This window comes from Pagrus major, chromosome 6 (genome assembly GCF_040436345.1).
Source record: "Pagrus major chromosome 6, Pma_NU_1.0".
Lineage (NCBI taxonomy): Eukaryota > Metazoa > Chordata > Actinopteri > Spariformes > Sparidae > Pagrus > Pagrus major.
The window spans coordinates 31,842,622-31,862,009 of record NC_133220.1 but is presented as its reverse complement, the minus strand read 5'-3'; the positions used below and the strand labels follow the sequence as shown (position 1 = coordinate 31,862,009).

The window sequence follows — 19,388 nt, the reverse complement described above, 5'->3', positions numbered from 1 at the left end:
ACAAAAACGTACACATGCAGAACAACAGTTATTTAAAACTATAAAGGCAGTGTTGCTCAAGTACAAATCGTAAACACAGAGAGCACAATTGCTCTGTTGGGAGAGAAAACACTAAGTTGGCTGTTGATAACATGCAGAGCAGTAAACACAAGCCATTTATCTTTTTGGCCATGGCTTCATCACCTCTCTTTTTTAAAAAAATCCTGTATTTCTGAGAATTTGAATACACCAGAGCAGCAAATTTTAAGTCTTTCTGTATGTGTGGCATCCTTGTTGTTTACAGATCCCATATTTAGTTGTAGGGGGAGGGGAGACAGTATTTGTGTGTATATGTGTGTGTTTAGCGGGGGATGGGGTACTGTACATCATTTCTGTCTGTGCTGCAGTTCAATCACGTCTGTACATGGAGACAAAGACTATCTATCTAGATTCATTTTTCTCTGTTCTCTGAAAGAGAAAACCGCCTAAGAACAGAATTTGCATATTGTTACGTGTTATTCCTTTGATGTTAATTGCATCCTGTGATATCAGACAATTTGTTCTTGATTCATGCAGCATGACTGTCAAATCACTGAGAATTTATGATAGCGACTCATTTCGAGGACACTTTGTCACCTGCCTGGTAGCCAAAAATCTCCTGTTACTCAGGATTTCCATTTCAAACTCAAAATTCTTCCTTTCTTTCTGTTTGTCAATGCTTCTTTCTTTAAAGTCCCAGAAAACCAAACATTGAGTATCGTGAGTAACTGTAACTTAAAGTTTGTTTCTGCTGCCTCAAAGTGATCACAATGTATGCAGGTTTAAGGTCGGGTTGTAACGATCCATCGATCCAAATTGATACATCGATTTAATGATTAATGATCGTACACCATAGATGCAAAGTTAGAACATCGATCCATATGATCATCTTTAGGTTACGCCTTTATTTTGAAATTCCAGCCTCACCTTTCCCGTATAAGCACACCTGCTTCCTAAACATTCAGACAGTGCTAGTGCCCGGCGGTAACGTTAAGCAGCCAAATAAAGACAACAAGAACATTGACTCCCCTCTCTTGAATAAATAAGCTGTGTGGAAATATTCCGGCAGTCTGTGAACTCTCTCTACAGCAGTATCAGCTGCTCTGTTTGAACAATGTTAGGCTGAAAAAACGTGCATGCAGACTGAAATTTCACCATTATGTTCTGTTGGGAGATGCAATGACTAAAAACCAGCGGTGAGTAAGAAAACGTATAAATAAATATAATGTAAGCTAATAATGGTGACGAGCAAAAAACATATGTCTCCTCGACCATTATTATTGAGCTGTATTTTATACTTTAAAAAGTTGTTGTTGTTAAGCCATGTTTTATGTTAGCGGAGACAGTTTAAAGTAAACTTGACTGCACTTTGTGATTTATGTGCTGGTTATAATTATTATATGTTGCTGTTTCTTCATGGCCAAAAGCAAAAAAAGGGATGGCAGCTTCCTCTGTGACTGATTGTGTTAAATGGGCAGATGATATCATCTCATATCGATTGCAGGCCCCTGAATTAAATCGAAATTGAAATCATATCATAGCAGATTTTGTGATATGGGCAGATATCGTATTGTTGTCCATACAATATCATATCAGGATCAAACTGGTGATTTGCATCCCTAGTTTAAGGTCTATGACAGCACTAAGCAATAGTCCACACCCTGTCCTACACACAGAATGTACACTTTTCTCCACCGATGGACAGCTTAACTTTTTTCCTTTTCAAAACCATAAATCTTAAATAGAATTAGATAGTGAGCTCAAAGATGGCGCCCAATGAGAACCACTCGCCCTGCACATATGCCAAAAAAGTTTTTAAGCTTCAGGGTTTGCCTCCTGGCTTTAAGGCCCACTCAATATGTTTGTAAGTCCACACTCCCACATTTTTTAGTCCTTTTTCAAACTTGTGGTCATCAGCCCCACCTGATGCCGACTCAAGTGACATCACTTGAGGAAATTAAGCAGACTTCACACAGCTCCCACAGTCATTTCACATACGCAGTAGTGCTCAACCAGAATTGAAAAACACTTTGATGAGCAAAGTCAGTGCAGTGCAGAGTTGGAAAAATCTCTCAGTCAGTGGGGTCCTGTTGGGAGACTTTGGACTCTATTTCTAGAGTTCTTGCTACTGCCCTGTATCTACCATATGAGAGTCCTCCATGTGGCGGTGTTTGTCCTTTCATTGCATTGGTGGAGGGTGATGTCATGTTTTGTCCTGCTGCTGTGCTGCTCCCCGGGGCTCTGTAGTCAGTGGGACCCAGGGACGTCTCTGCATCGTGTATAATGGCATGAGAGATGAGTTGGCACAAAAAAAAATGAGGTGCTTTTGAATTAGCCGCTGTACCGCTGTGTCTCGGCCAGCTAATAAAAAAGAATCAATGCTGCACCAAAGACTCAAGGGTAAAACTCACTGTTGTAACAACCTATTACCGTCTCAGCAAAGTCACATTTTCATTTTAGTCCTACATTAGAGTCACATCACTCCTGCAGTGCTCCACATTAACCATAACCATGCTGTCCATGCTAAATCCTTCACTGCTTTCAGATATTGCGCTTTTGAAATAGACATGAGATCCAAAAAAACTCTGAGATGTTGTATCAGTTCTAAAAATACCCACAGAGGGCCATCGAGTGAAGGAAAGTTTGGTTTTCTATGTGGAGTTTTCTGTTTCAACCACCCCTGATTGAATTTCAAAAGATTTCAAAGCTTCTTCTAATGCTGCCTGCACAACGTTCATCCCTTCTCACAGCCTGAGGGTTGATTTGGCATGAAGTGAATCTTCATTTAAAGCACAGCTCACTTAAGCCTAATTCTAACTCATCTTAAACCTTGCAGTATACCGCTGAGTAATCCTGAGTAAGTGTGTGTCCAGTCCCTCTCTATATGCAGCACGACCTTGGACAAACCATTTGTCCCTATTCTTTGTGAGAGGTCAGGTGACTGCAGTGCTGGACTCCTTGTGACAGTGACAGCTTACCTCATTTATGCTACATCTATCCATCTGCCAAGTAGAGCCCTCTTGTGGCAGTTTCACCCACTGATTCACTTTCAACTGCTCTTGACCCCACTTAGCAGCATTTTTGGACCTCTCCTACTGCGCAGCTGTTAAACATGCCTTTCAAAACTCTCTATTTTCATCTCTGCTTGGTGTATTCAAGAGGGTCCAACTGCAGACCTCATTTGTCAGATTCTAATATAATATTACTGATTTTAGTGAAATATGCTGAAGCTGCGCACTGCCTCACATGTTGGTTCACCACTTCGGTCTGGAATGAAATATTGCAATGCAATGAAATTTTCTACAGACCTTTGAGGGGCCCTATTATTCTCATATCCAGCTTGTTATTCTTGGACTGCACAAGATTAGCTTGCATGAGCTTGCATGCTCAATGGCATATGACCGCTTTAAACACAACTTTATAACTTTATTCACTGATTTTGGTGAAACTGGATCATATTTTAAGGAGGAGCAATTCTGTAATTCATGGAGATTGCTAGCGCACTAAGCCGTGCAGCTAGTTGGCTCAATTAGCTGTGCAGCTAAAGGTCCAACACTGACTCTGCTCGGAAATTGCTCTTTTTCTTGTTCTTCTCGAAATGTTTTACACCTTTAGCGCAGGGTTTTCGACTACCACTTTGATGAGGTTCTCAGGCCCGGGGTTGGGGGACCCGGTGGGGAAAGTCAGCTAATAGGACCGCTAACTGCACGGCTAACTGAGGCAACTAGCTAACACCAGCTACAGCAGTTAGTGGTTACTTTTGCAACAAGTAAAGCGCTCTTTCCATCAGAAAACTAAATCACAGAGAGTTCAGGCAGAGCAGATGCAGGACATCAGAAGGAAGACCAGAAAATATTTTCTCCACAAAATATGATCCAAATTACAGCCCTGGTGTCCTGTGTGAATCACCTCTAATACAAAAAGACAGACTAAGCAGGTGGATGGGGGCATCCCTGTAGAAAAAACGTTGGAAACCTAGTATTCAGAGCAGTCGTAAAGCAAAAAACAAAACAAAGTTTTGTCCATGTTTAATAAGAACATCCGATATTGTAACATTATATTAATGACAGAAAACAAGGGAACGCATCATCAGTCCCTTTCAATTCAGTTCTTCTAAAGATGACGTCTATTGACTTGCGATCCTCTGACTTTGCCATCATGACATTCACATGTTTGGCTTTCACTGAAATGTCTCGACAACTACTGGATGGATTATCATGACGTTTGGTACAGAGGATGACTTGTAATCACTTCTCTTCATTTGTACCATGACATGACCATCAGGTCAAATTTTTTATTAGTGGTTCATGGCCAAATACCAGCAAAACTAATCACAGCCCATCAGCCTCGGATGCTGATGTGTGTTTAGGCTAATTAGCAAATGGGTGGCCTTAAAATTGAGAAAATGCACTGAAGGGCCCTCTAGGGTGCCCTTCAGTGGAGAAAGGCAATGCAATGCCATACATGCTGTCCTGCATGCTATTAAATGAGTTGGTCTCTGTGTGCCTCAAAATGCTTAAATAGTTTATAGCTCACTATGTGTAAGTTGCCGGTGTACTAGTTAAACTCTTTTAATGTTCATCAGGGTTCGGAAATGTTTCACCAAATGCATCATGACTGGTCATCGTATGCAGCTTTAGCCCTTTCTATTTTTGTCACCCCTCATTATCAATTTTTGGTATAAGTAACAAAAAATAGGCTGTAGAGAACACTGGAAGACATTTTCAGTGAGCTCCCAGTCTATGCCATGGAGCTTTGTGACATGGCAATTCTTTACAGCTGACATCTCCTTTGAGAGAACTGTACACAATCGCACCAAAATGACATCTCTCTATTAGCAACAACGCACACCTTTCATCCCATCTCATCTTCAACTGCAGTTGCTGTGAAACGACTCATTTAGCACATGCTGAGCTGAACATGCCTGTGGGAGTGAGCTGCCAGGTGCCAGGTTGGCTATTCTCTCTGTTCAATCACAGCTCTGAATATGGAATGAGACAAACTGGCTCATGTATAGGCTTCCTGATTAATAAAACATGAGGCACCCTGATTCAAATAAAAGGAATCCTAATCTCCTCATCAGGCCCCCTCTGCCTCTTCTGTGTGAATGTGAGGACTAAACCAGGGCCTATCTGTAGCTGAGAGGTGCGGGTGGGGTGGTGGTGGTGGTGGTGGTGAGGGGGGGCAGTGGTTGGAGGACAGCGGAGGAGTCCAGGGAGAAAGCCTTTCATGTTAGAGCAGCATGTCAGATTAGTACAACAGCAGCAGCCTAAAAAGGGAGATGAGGGGAGCGAGAGAAGAGACTCCTGCAGGCTCGAAGCAGCACCAGGGATTGACAGGACACCTCTAGAGGTGTGAATCTTCACAGGCCTCACGATTCGATTACGATTCAGCTGTCAGCGAATCGATTGCAAAACGATTCTCAATGCACCTCGATGCATCTCAGTGTATGGCATCCTCAATGATCTATATCACTGCACATGGCTACTTTTTCATCATTTAAATTATTCCCCTTTTATTCAGAAAGTCCTTCCAGTAATCTGACTACAGCAGTGTACAAAATAAAAGCTGCATCTTTTCAAATCCATAAACATTACAAAAACACAACATTAATCCATCTGCAGTGCCTTACACGTTTGTTGTAATCTACAATAATATTGTTTTCACATGGCAGCTTTAAGATGAGGCATCTATTGACTCTGCTGCACACACCTCTGTCAAAGGTGGATGGCAAAGTTGACAGCGCCTCCTCAAATCTTGGCTGATTAGCTGGGCTTGCTGTAACAGTTATTATTTATGGCTGCAGACGTTAGCTTCAGGTAAAAATGGCTAACGTGTTTAGTAATTGTTGTGAGGCAGAAGTCACGCTCTGGGTCTCATCCAGTCCGTGCTTCCCAGCAAGGTCATAAAATCTGACATGTGCCCCGAGATGTTCGTTTAAAAAAATATGCCCACAATTCAAAACATGGGAGCAACGCCGTGACGTAACTAAATTGTCCAGCTGAGGCTGGACAATCATCAATCAACATAAGTGGCAGACTCTCGATTATACTCTGTCTCTGCATCGATGCAGAATCTTCCACGTCTGCATCGCGATGCATCTTAATGTCCACACCTCCATCATGTCTATTAATGTGCATCAAAAAAGATGCCCATGGTTGATGCTGTGTTCAAGCTATGGCCTGAACTGAGGTTACAACACTTCAATATCATCAGGGTGTCAGCCAGCTTCACCATTTCACTGCAGAAGCACACAACTGCACATCAGAACACTGATTGACAACACTTTCTTACCAGGATCAATAACCAGGGAATATTCATGGCTCAGATTTCCGGAAGCGAAGAATGAAACGAGGGTCACAGTCCAGGGTTCTGGTCAGGCTGAGGAGACGTGCAAACCGGCCTCCTCAACCGAATATTCCTCCAGCAAATGTCCAGTCACTGGATGATATGCTGGATGAACTCAGGAGCTGGGTGGCTTTTGAATGTGACACTAAGAACTGTAAAATTGTGGTTTTCATGGAGATTGGCTTGAATTTTCGATTTTCTTCTCAGCCATTGTTCCAGAGAGTATCCATTCACTGCATAACCTGACAACAGATTTGGGTAAGACCAAGGGTGGAGGTGTCTGCTTCATTTCAACTTAACCTAGAGCACCTTTGGATGGCACCCCTGTTATCTCGCCTGTTAAGTTTACATCAGTTGTCTTTAAAGAGGTGAACAACTCACAACTAACCAAGCCCTGGACAATCTGTATGGAGCTATTGACAGGACTGAGACCATGACCTGCTTTTTTTAACAGCGCCAACCTGAGGAAAGTCCTGCTGAGATACCACCAACTCATCAGCTGCCTATAGCGGTAACACGCTCGACCATGTTTATACTCCCTTCCTGGAAGGATAATAGGCCTTCCCTCATGCCTTCTTCAGCTAATCAGATCACGTCTCAGTTCTGCTTCTGCCTGCCTCTGGGCAGAAACTCAAGCAAGGCAGACCAATGATGCGAACCATGCAGCACTGGTCAGACCAATGAGACTTATTCACCAGTTTAGCACTACAGAGTGGTATGTGTTCCAGCTGTTCCAGCGTCAGCTAGTTATGTTTTAACCTTGAGTATGTATGTGTCATCATGGTAAAATGTGGTCCTCACGACACCTACTGTAGCAGGAACTACCACAGAAGCAATTTTGAGTACTTTGCAAGGTGTGTGTGTGTGTGTCTGTAGACAGATTTTCTCAAGGCAAATGCGTCACAGCTGCGCAAGATGCAGTCAAGAAATTTTAAAGGTGTGTAGTCTGTGGTTCTGGAGACATCTTTTGTAGCTGGGAGGCCGAATTCAAAGATGAATGTGGTCTTACCCCTGAGTACTGAGTACTAATGTAATGATCTAGTAATGACTACTGAGTAGTCATGGGTGGAACATGAACATATCGACAGGCTGGTGTGACCCCATCGCAAGATGGTCTATAGTTTTGAATTATATTTTAATCTTGTATTTTGGCTGCAGCACTTTTTCAGTTCTTGGATTCAGATGACATTTTACTTACTGGCATTCGCAGATATTAGCAATTTACTTGGCAAATACAATGTTATAGTAACCCATTGAAATAAACCAACCCATTGCTTACTTATAGCAGATACATACCAACTTTACCATTCACTTGGAGTCTTGGATGTTTCCATCTGTCTGGAAAATTTAAGTCCAATATCCACTCTAATTTAATCCCTCAACCAACTGCTGAGAAAGTATCTGGCTCGTTAGCTCCTAATGCTCCGCTATGCTTGCAAGCTCGCTGCTAACTTTTTCTGTCGGCTGCTTGCTGTGGTTGGAAACAATTCTAAAGGGAGTGGTGAGACTGGATTAAAATGGTGAAGTGATGAGTCATAAAACCAAAAAAATGAGCTTAAAGACGCTAAAACACTCCATAGAGCTGAGGGGAACTGCAGAGTCGGTGATTATTTTCTGTCAGTTCATCACTAGAAAGTGAGCAACTCCTTTCACACTAAAAATAGTGATTTCATTCATTGTTAATCTAAAATTATTGATTGGTGCAGCATTAAATTCAATTCAAATCCATTAATTAGGTATATCTTGTATGGGTATTATACTGTAGTTGAAAAATGATGAAAAAACAAACATGGATACACCCATTTGGCTTCACTTATCTAAATCACACTTGTCTTCGCTGCCAGCAGACTGTAAAATTTGGAAGAATCTGAGTCATTCTGCCAAGTTCTGTTTGCAGGCACGTTGTAGTGTCACATTGCACCAGCGTCGTCTTTCTCCTGAAGAAAGTAACGAATATCCGGTTCTACGACTCCTGCATATGCCAAAATCTAAAATGCAGCATGAGTTCCACCTTTGGGCTACAATGTTTTGGCTGCGCTTACTGTTCTGCATCATCTGTAACTCTGGAGCTAGTGATGTAACCTGTATGTGCTGAACAATGTGGCTGCTTATCACCAGCTCCAAATGAAATGAACTGCAGAAGTCAAGAGATTTTAATCGACAGCACACTGTTTTGCTCTCTCTTCATTCTCTAGCTGGTGGAGCAAAGCCTTGTCAACCAGCCTGTCAGGTGATAAGTTCTGCAAAGCATGTATTCAAGTTAAATCAGAGTCCTCGGTGCACTGTGTGCCTTATATGGCATCAAATTGAGCAGCATGAGAAATTGATCTGAAAGCATCAAGTGAGGGCTCAGTTCTCAGCACAAATGACAATTTACTGTGTTGGTTGTAGGCCAGGCCTCAGAGAAAAGACTAATTTTCCTCCAACATCATTATCGAAGCATCACGATGGAAGAAGAAGTCGTGTATCGAGTCCAGACTATTGTGCTGCTGATTCACTGTGACATTGCCCAGCTGGGTGCCATGATAATGCCACCATCAGAGATCTGTCACTCTCGCTTTTCTCCCCCTTAATGGAGACGGTTCTCCAAGTGCCAGGATCAAAGCCGCAGTAGGGGTGCCAGGGCTACGAAAGGGTTAGCTCCGAGCAGAGGGGGGGTGGAGGGGTGGGGGAGGGCAGGCGGGTTTTTCACTGCTGCATTGCCCGAGCCCCTGTCTGCCTGACGCTGCACAGGAAACGTCAGCTTTGGATGAAATCTGCGAAGGCGCTTTGGGTCGATCGGGGCGAATTTGATGTGAAGTTTGAAAAAAGGTAATGAGCGGGTATATCACAGGACAATCCCTGCCAGTGTTGTCTCGGAGTTGCACATACACCAACGCTGTTACGTAACCATAACAACCACGACAACGTGACAAGCACTGGATTCGAATCTGAGGGCAAGAGCACAACAATATCCTCCGTTGGCAAGACAACTTGAAGATCCTTCCTGCGGTGCTGCTGTGGCCCTCGTATCTAAAGATAGCTGGCCCTGCGAAATGTTCAAACAGACTGTAACATCACACACGAGTGGAAATGAGAGAGCAGTGCAGTATGCGTGCTATAATATGAAACCAAGACTCTTGTCTCAGATATTGTACTGCAACCCCCGCACACATCAGATTCAGTAACTGAGCCCCTCATTTGTACACATACAACAGCTGTACAGTATCAACTCATCACTTCTTCTGCTACCACTCTGCCATGAAACCAGTTGAATCTACAGTGCGTGGGCGATGACGGATGGCAAGCAGCAACATCAAGGACCTGCAAGTTAAAATGAGTGATTTATCCTGACTCCACATCAATCCAGCATTCAATACCTGTCAAAACAGTATATCTTACGGCTGCTGCCCGGTAGCTGTTGAGCAACGCTGAATGCCTGCCCGGTGGAAATGTGAATCCAATCTCACAAATAAACACGATTCACAGTCTAAGTGACATTTCACTTTGAATGGCTGGCTGCTGTACATCACCGAGTGTACTGGAAAAAAAAAAACGACCAGTGAGTGGAGCAGACAAACACCATGTCGGCTCACAGTTGGAGAGCCAAGTGCTGCCTTCTGCCATTTGGATCACCATGGAAACAGCCAAATACACAACCAGCACTCTCATCAGCTTCGACTCGACATACTGCAGTCCATGTGTGATGGCAAGTTGGACATTCTGTCTCCCCGTGCTGCAAATACACCTATTTCACAGATACAAAAAAACGGATCATGGAAAAATACATAGAGGACGTTCAGGTTTGCTGATTTTCATCGCTCTAATGGCATCTCTCTCATTTATCATCAACATTCATGTTTGATTGGGGATGTCAATCACAGCTTGATGATATGGAGAGATAAACTGGACAATGAGTGGGTGGCAGGAGGTGATGTACCACTACCAGTAAGCATACTGGCCTGCAAATGATTCAAATCAGAGGTGCAATGCCTGCTATCATTAACATATAGGCCTAATGAACATACAGCTGAACTAAACCTAACTGGTTTGACACCAGTTGGTCTCGTGTGTGGAATGACACAATTTTTCCTGACTCATTTAATCATTATTATCACAGCAATTCCACATATAAGGCCTGCAACACAGCAAAGCAGTGAGTCCATGTAGGGGATAGTAAATGACGCACGTTTACAACACAACCTACGTCTGTTGCATACAAATTCACTGGGATCACCGCGGGTGTGATCGGCTGCAGGCGAGCCCCAACACCGTGATGTGCTTCCTGTACGACCACCTGCCAAAGGCACACACTAATAATGAGCAGATGACAGATGTCCAACATGCGTCTCAGGGCCCCCTCTCCTCTCATTACCTGCTCTGTGCGCTTCACCCAAGCGGACCTCGGTGATGCTGCTCGGGTCACTCTGAGATCTCCCCCGCTGCAACACGCAATCCTCGTCCAGCCCGTCCGATGATGCCATGGTGGAAAGAAAAGAAAAATGCAAGAGTGAAAGGCGTAACCACCACCGTCTGCCAAGGTCACCGGCATCAAGTGGTGGAGCAGGTTTAATGTGGTCGGACTGCTGCAGCTGCAGCTCCTGGTCCCCGATAAGCAGCAGTGCTGGGGAAATCCATTACGCGCGCAGCATCATGCCACCTTCAGGTGCGGCTCGTAAACTCCTACTTCAAACATTTAAATTCGACTTCTTTTGGTTTTAAAAGCAAAATGTTTCACTGGTTTTGCGAAGGAGCTTCAGATCCTCAATGTCTGTGTAACACGAACCTATTGGTGATAAACATGGGCTGACATCTCTAGAATATGAGCAACAGCACTGTATTGATTTGTCAGGAGCAAGAATCAAAGACTAAAACGTCTCTATCTCTGTCCACAGAAAGCTGGACCCAACTATGATTTAAGCCTACATCTTCAGTATATACACAATGCGCTATTTACTGAACTGTACAACTCATCTTTACGCAAGGCTCGCAATTTCGCGCTGTAATGGCTCACATGTGAGGCCACCTCTTGAATGCGATATGTCCTACAGCCCTTGAAGGCAGCGTTGGATTCGCATCTTAAAACGTGAGGACTTTCTGAATCTAAAGGGTAACTCCACCAACACTAAGATGTGTTCACAAGTCTTTGTGGGTACTGAAGCAAATGTGAAAAAGGTAGTATCAAGCCTTTTGTAGCTCCAGAGGAAGATGCATGTAATTTGATAAATTGCCTCCAGTGATAGGCCTATATCACACTGTGGCTTGGTTGCTTTGGGGGTGATGTAGATGAGAGAGATTTTGAAAAGGAAGAGGAATGAGTGGAATGATAAAAAGACTATGTCTGGTTCTGCTGTATTGATGTGAAGATCTTTCTCTTCTGATTCAAATGTTTTCCCAAAATCACATAGTGCCCTTTAAAGGAGTGCAATGCTAGACCAGTATCGTGAATGTAACTGATGATTTGAGCATGCAAGAGCAGACTACATTTGAGCCAGCAATAGATTCCCACTCGTAATGATCAAAGCCGCTTGAGCTCCCTTTTGGCAGTCTGAATCCCCCGAGTGCAAACTCAAACTGAGAGCAGAGCATCACCTGTTCAGTTGACCAGGAAGTGAAGGATCATCCTTTACCTCTCTGACTCTAGATGGGAGTCAGTCACTATAGCTATATATCACAGTGGTTGTGTTAGATTTGTGTTAACATACATTTATAGAAGGATTTTCTGAACCAGATGTACATTTTATCTAATTTAGACCTTTTTTTAGGACTAGCCTATCATGATAATTATTAGAAAAACATAAATGAATGAGGCTCATTGTCACGTCTGAGTGCAATGCTTAACCTGACGCGCCATATGGTTTGTTACACAGAACCATGTGCAGTAGTCCTTAGAAACTGTTTGGAAAAGGGCAGGCACTTTATTTACATTATTGTTTTCAAGCACTTCTCTTTCTGCTCGTTGCCACACCTAAACCACACCCTCAGCTCTCAGGCTGCCAGTAGTTCCTCAACAGATGCTGATTGGTTCAAACACTGTGTGTTTGGCCAAAAGCCTTTAGAGTGCTGCAGGAATGAGTCCTAAAACCTCGAAATAGGTTGCCATTTTTGCACTTCCGGCTCCCTCGTGTTGAAGTCAATGGGTTTTTTTTAATGGGTTTTCAGTTAAATCCCAGATACCCAGACACCTTTACGCCTTCAGTTTGGCCACAGAAACTGTATGGGTTCTAGTCCATTTAGTTTTCGCCTGAGTTTTCACATGAACCAAGAGGTTTAAAAATAAGTCATACAGGCTGCAAGGTAAATCACTGATGGTTCAGTTTTGACAATGTCATTCAGCATCATAAGCATTACATGGCCCCCTTGAGGTAAAATCAAATTTGGGTATCCAACAGATTTATGACAGGTATGAGGTATAGTTGCTGTGTGGTCACAATATTCCTTTTGTTTCAGTGAAGAAGCACTAACCACGGTCTCAGTTCAGGTGTTTGGACCAAGTTCAATTGACGGCTTTCACATTATCATAATAACTGCAGTGTGTTTTCTGTACGCATAAACATTTACCTTCACAAGCAACACCAGCATCTTTGAGATGTCCACAGTTGTGGGACCCTGATTCCTGATGTGCACAGTCTGTTATCGATGAGTCATGTCCCGGACAATGAAGGTTGTTGACCCAGACTGGTTCGATGCCCTGTCCTTTTTTTGGTACTAACTGAGCCCAAAGGATACAAAATGACACCATGTACCCCAGCACAACCCTGCTATTTGTATAGGGAAAAACAACTGTATACTGATAGCTGTGGGATCTGCAGTATTGGAGATTTGTATTAAGATGGTTTATTAATATCCTACAGAGATTTAATCAATCAATTGGGTCTTAGGGATGAAAACCTTAAATAGAAATTATGGTAAGAAATGCGGGCGTATGACCTGAATAATAGCTGCTAAACAAAGACCTGACCTATTGAATATGTATGTCCTAGCATTTACTGGTTTCTGTTACACTTTAGTCAGCCTAAATTATTGTCAGCAGCATTGCAACAGCCTATAGTACACTTCTCCTGTTTGAACATCAGAGATTCAACATCATCCTGGCTGCCTCCCGTGCCAGCTGCACTCCTTTTAAATGGGGCTGCCTGCCCATTCTGGTATGCAACATGTGGCACATCAGCGCGGTCAGATGTGGTACTGAGAACACGAGTGGGGCTCTGAGGCCTTCCGTTTAATGTAATGCCATTAACGTCAACATTAAATAAATAAGTAAATACATACATAAATAAATAAATATGCCCAGGAGATAAATGAATATGCGCATTAAATAATTATTATGCCAATGAAAAAACAGCCACAAAGTAAATAAATGGGACATTATAAAATAAAGGCCCCTTTAAATAGATAAATGTGACATTGTGAAATAAAAGTTGTCCTAAAAAAAAAAAAAATATTGAACTATACTGACTCTTTTATATATTTATTTGTATATTTATTGCCCCATTTATTTATTTCAGGATTTATTTCATAGGCATATTTAGTTCCATATGCTTATTCATTTATTTATTGACTAAAATAGCATTTCGTACCAGTTTGACTATACCTTGAGTATTCTTGTGTACTCACTATGATATAACAATGCATATTAGGATAAAGAGACTAATAACACATAATATATGGCTGTATGTTACAATGTCGTAGGGTAAATGTCATTGAAGTGCATGAATAATTGAGATATTAAGGATTAATTTGTGAGAAACTTGATTTTGTTTTTGTTTTTGCTCCCAACAGTAGGTGGCGGTAATGTGTCGACATCTGACAGGCGACCGCTTCAGACCAGCTCAGAAGAAGATGCCAAACAAACATGTCAGGAAGGGAAGTGAACGATAGCCAAGACGCCGGCGGTTCAACTAATAATAGTGATTATCCAGAGAGTACTCCGTCACCGAAATCACCTGAAGATGAAAGCTCGGACAGTCCTGCAGCTCAGTATGCTCAGGACCTCAAAAGCGTCCTGGTCACCAGCGTTTTAAACCTGGAAGAGCTGGACGTAGACCTCTACAGGTAGCTGGCTGACGTTTGGTACTTTACCTTAGCTTATACTACAGTAAAACGATGAGGGGTATTTAGTGGAAGATACTTCAGTACTTTTAATGAAGCCGAATTTTGAATGGAGGTCTGTTGGTTGTAGCTTGACATTTTACATTGCGGTACTGCTATTTTTACCTAAGTAAAGATTCTGAGTACTTCCTCTAACACCACTGCTGGTGACCCAATATGCTTGTCATCACAAAAAAGGCTGTCTGATCAATTGGCTACGCTTACATTGGGAGTGAATGAAGCTTATAATGCTCAGTTTTTGCACATATATACTTGAGGCTAAGATAATATTAGGAAACAGCAGTCAGTATAATGTCTCATTATTGTACAACACCACCATTAAGGGTTCAAAGGTTCAAAGATTGAACTACAGCCTGAAAAAAGACAACATCTCTCAGGTGGGAAAAAAATAACTTTATTCACCTCACAAAGGCAGGATCTATTGTACGGCAACTATAATTGACTGCAATAAATTTAGGTATAGGGGTACACTTCTGTGAACTTATGAATAAATGTAAAAGACCACCCAAATACATGAATCACCTTCACTACCTAAGCATCATCTAGTGAGAGTTCATTGCAGATGTTTCAGGTGTTTTTCTATTTTTCCCCAGAGGGACACACCACTGGGTGCCTCGCAGTCAGCGTTTGTTTGGGGGTCAAATAGTTGGTCAGGCCCTAGTAGCTGCTGCCAAATCTGTCAGCGATAATCTCTATGCCCACTCTCTTCACTGCTACTTTGTACGAGCAGGTAAGATGAAGCATTGTTTTAAAGGTGCTAGTGCCCTAATATTAAAAACTGGGCTCATATTTGATGCAAATGAACTATGATGTATGAAACTCCAGCAGACTGTAACAGTAGCTGCAGTTATAATGAATCTTATGCTTTACCATGCTGCTAGTTTTATCAGCATTTGTGAACATCAAGGCCTGCATAACAAATACTGGACAAAACCTTCATCCTCCAATCATAATCCCATCAGAATCCTTGAAATGGTCTGATAAATTAGCCACTGTCAGTTCCAGTTACTGTTCCCTCATAGCTTTTTTCTGGGTGTTTTTCAGGGGATCCGAAGGTTCCGGTGCTGTACCAGGTGGAACGCACAAGAGATGGCCGCAGTTTCACAGTACGCTCTGTGAAGGCCATCCAGCATGGACAGCCCATACTTATCTGCCAAGCGTCCTTCCAAATGTTGCAGGAGAGTCCCCTGCAGCATCAATTCACTATGCCGGTGGTCCCCCCGCCTGAAGACCTCCTCACTGTAGAGGAGCTTATTCATCAATATCTCAGGTAAATCTGCTACAATGAGTCAGTCAAGAGAAAAGTAATTAAACTATTTTGATAATTTGTTGCTGCTTTTCTTTGTCACATCTGATTGTAACTTTTGAACATAAGGCTGCATGTAATAGCTGACAGCTAATCAATGCATTTTTGCAGCTCTAAAACCATCTGAGTAATATAGTATAATAGAATAATCAATAACGGCTAGAATGGCACCCAGTGGAGCACTTACCTCCGCCAAGGCGCAAATGTTCCCTTTAATTCAATCAAGCCTAATCCAATATCAAATAAAACATTTATATGTGTGAGATTTAGATTTCTTTGGGATCCACATCAAATTGTACTTACTCATGGATACCAGCCACCTACATATGCCTAATTTTTTTCATCAAGGTCCATGCATTATTCCCTGAGAAATTGAAAAAAAAACAACAAACAAAACAAATGGAAGTGTGGAAAAGTGGAAAAACAAGAACAATCTCACAGTGTCAAAAAAGTGATTAAAAAAGCCTCTCATCCTCCATCCAAGTTTTGTGGAAATCCATTCAGTAGTTTTTGTGTAATCCTGCTGACAAACCAACAAACAAACAAACAGACAGACATGGGCAAAAACACAACCTCCTTGGCGTAGGTAATAATCATAGCCTACGTAGTAGTTGCAGCCCTGGTCTCAGGTAGAATATCCAGCTATTTTATGAGTGACAAAACAACATGAACAAGGGACTTGAATAGACCCATGTGGTTTCATGCCATGCAGTTAGTTCATTTGTTTTTCTGTAGAGGATTTAAGATATCAGTCTGTCTGATCTCTGCCATCCCCCCAATAAAATGTTGGCAAATGTGGTTGATTTCTGGTGCTTCCACAAAACACATCTTGAGAAAATCCAAAAATTGAAATCTTTAGAAGGGTGCAGTAATCAAAAGACTGTATTTGTTGTATTCAAATTTACTGAACAGCGTTCAAGTATACACACCAAGGAATAACAGGGAGGCTCAGTTATGACATGTATTTTCTTCTTTTGTTTTACAGTAAACCAGACCTAGCAGAGAATGCAAGACAAGGCCTTAACAAACTGCTGGCTGATGAGGTGCCCATTGAGATAAAGCCTGTCAACCCACCACTCTTTTACGGACGTGCTGCAACTGAGCCGAAGAAGCTGTTCTGGGTGCGAGCACGAGGATATATTGGTAAAATGCAATAAACTCACATAGATATTTTAAAAATGTTTTTGCCATAAAGTTTTTATTTAAGCATTGCATACTTATTGGGTAAAATGTAATAAAAAATATTAATTAGCATTGATACTACACTAGGTAATTTTTTAGGTATTCTCAATTATAGTATTTTAGGCCCCCTTCTTAAGATTAAATGACTGCGAAAGTTAAAATAGAATACAGCATATTACATGATGACACATACTCAAGAAATAGAAACAGAGCACATTTTAACATTAAACAGCAAATAATTTCAGTACTAGACCAATATAGAAAATACATGCAAATATGAAAATACCTGAGAATGTAAATATAAACAAATATAACATGTAAAAAACAATCTCAGCAGTATTTGTGTATGCATTTCATTTGTGTGTTTATGTAGGTGAAGGCAACATGAAGCTACATTGCTGCGTTGCTGCTTATGTATCAGACTACGCATTCCTGGGCACAGCGTTGCAGCCTTATCCCAAGTACAGGGCCAGGTTTGCGGCCTCCCTGGACCACGCCATGTGGTTCCACAGCACTTTCCGCAGTGATGAGTGGATGCTGTATGAGTGTGAGAGTCCATGGGCAGGTCAGTATGTTGTTCACTTCCTATCTGCTGTACTTCATTTGTTTTGTCTGCCACAGCATCACAAGCAGGCCTTTTCCACTACAGGAATTTAAAGACCCGTAAACTGGAGCTTCCCATAACCTGAACTTGCAAGAACCCTTGAGGTCTGGGTTACAGGTTCTGCGTTGTTGCTGTCACAATATTGTCATTTTTATGCTCTGTTTTGTAGGCAAGTGCTGTGGGATACAAAACAGTAGTGGAAAGTGGAGCTAGTACTGTTTTTGTTTTACATTTACATGTGGTGACTTTTAAACATCAATACTGTTAAAATAATAGAAGACCCCTATCTGTGCTAGGAGGTCAAGAGAATGAAGCATAAAGAGAGCGCATGAGATTGACACCAGACGAGCTCCCACCCTGCTGTCCAGCTCTCCAGAGCTGCCACTCCTGTGTATCTGTTTTCTCTCATCACTGCTCAATTTAAAAGACGACTATCCTTTATGATTTTGTTATTTTCTTGAAGAAAAATATAACAATGCAGGTTTTGGTGCTGCCCCACTACTGGAACAGATGTCTCACTACTGGAAATGTGGAAATGTGAACGCTACCTGGAAGTTACTTGGAGATGAAAATAAGATTTAATTTACTCCTTATCTCCATAAATAGATTCATTCAGAATCATATGACTTCAGAATCTGGAGGCAAGGGACAAGATTTTGGTATTGGAAGCCTTAGGGTTTCCATTTGAAAAAGCAGAACCTGTGACAATGACTACACACTGAATAACTGGCCCTTCAGTTCCTGCAGTAGAAAGGGCCTACAAGTAAAGGAGGTCACATCTGGTCATACAGTTTATTTCTATGTATTTAAACAGGGCTTTGGTTCTTGTTGATTTATTTACCCGCAGATGCTTTGACAGTGCTTCACCTTTTTAACTAAACCTACACTTGCTAAACAGAAAGAACCTTAAGAATATTTAGTTATGGATGAATAGTAATGGAAACTTGTGTGTTTTGTATGTCATGTTTACTTTTGAAATATTGGTGTAAAAACAGATATTTTCAATTGTTAGTTTGACGGAAAATAGAACAGCTTACTTGTCAGTCATCCTTGTCAAAACATTGGACACAAATGACACTTTTCTGCATTCCTGGTTTGAGCCTAATGTGCAGCTTGTGTTGTGTCCCATAGGTCGCAGCAGAGGACTGGTTCAAGGCCGACTGTGGAGAGGAGACGGGGTGCTGGCTGCCTCATGTTGCCAGGAGGGTGTCCTGAGAGTGACGCCTGTCAGAGAGTCCAGCAAACTATAAGCACATTCCCAAGATTTAGATTGTTTTATTTATTTGCAATTGTAATTATACACTTAATTAAATTTTTAGACATAATTTTTTAATATAATAACAAATTCATGATAGTTTTATTTACAAATGATTGCAGAAATTAATTTTATTTCCAAACAACAACGAATATAATGGTAATAATAGATGATTACTTCTCATTTGTTAGCTGAGATGTCTTGCAAAAACTTACACCAAGTTGATTCCACTTGTTTTCATGTTCAGTCATGCTTGTATGTCAAATTCTATTGCAAAGACTGGGCTTTACATGATAACACATTAAGGCATGAAAAGCATGGGATTTTGTTCGGGTCAGAGGGTTTGTAATAAAATAAAATGGCCAATAATGGAAAGCTGCCTGCCACTGAGCTTTGTTGTGAAAGTTCCGCAAGTAGAAAGTGAGATGGCATAACATTTGTATGTCACATATGCTACTACCTGCAACAAGGTTATCTCAATAGGAAGGAAAGATCTGCCTGTTAAAGAGAAAAAAGGGGTTGAAGGAAAGGAATGCCCTGATCCACCAGTGGAAAGAGAAAAAAGTTAAATTATTGTGGAGTAG

At 41.7% G+C, this 19,388-nt stretch overlaps 1 protein-coding gene across 1 annotated transcript; it reads left to right on the top strand.

Annotated features, from left to right (window-relative positions):
- The first annotated feature begins 1,132 nt into the window (after window positions 1-1,132).
- acot8 (acyl-CoA thioesterase 8) lies at window positions 1,133-19,179 on the top strand. Its single transcript, XM_073468930.1, has 7 exons — window positions 1,133-1,214; window positions 14,128-14,400; window positions 15,051-15,187; window positions 15,502-15,727; window positions 16,749-16,906; window positions 17,319-17,510; window positions 18,681-19,179. The coding sequence occupies exons 2-7, from the start codon at window positions 14,201-14,203 to the stop codon at window positions 18,797-18,799; spliced, it is 1,032 nt and encodes a 343-aa protein (XP_073325031.1). The 5' UTR covers window positions 1,133-1,214; window positions 14,128-14,200; the 3' UTR covers window positions 18,800-19,179.
- The last annotated feature ends 209 nt before the right edge of the window (window positions 19,180-19,388 follow it).

What these genes read in the sequence shown, in the direction of transcription:
- acot8 (XM_073468930.1), top strand. Translation starts at nt 14,201, where the DNA reads ATGTCAGGAAGGGAAGTGAACGATAGCCAAGACGCCGGCGGTTCAACT. An exon ending in CTGCTACTTTGTACGAGCAG is followed by an intron (nt 15,188 to 15,501) that starts GTAAGATGAAGC and finishes GGTGTTTTTCAG; the next exon opens with GGGATCCGAAGGTTCCGGTG. An exon ending in GCGAGCACGAGGATATATTG is followed by an intron (nt 16,907 to 17,318) that starts GTAAAATGCAAT and finishes GTGTTTATGTAG; the next exon opens with GTGAAGGCAACATGAAGCTA.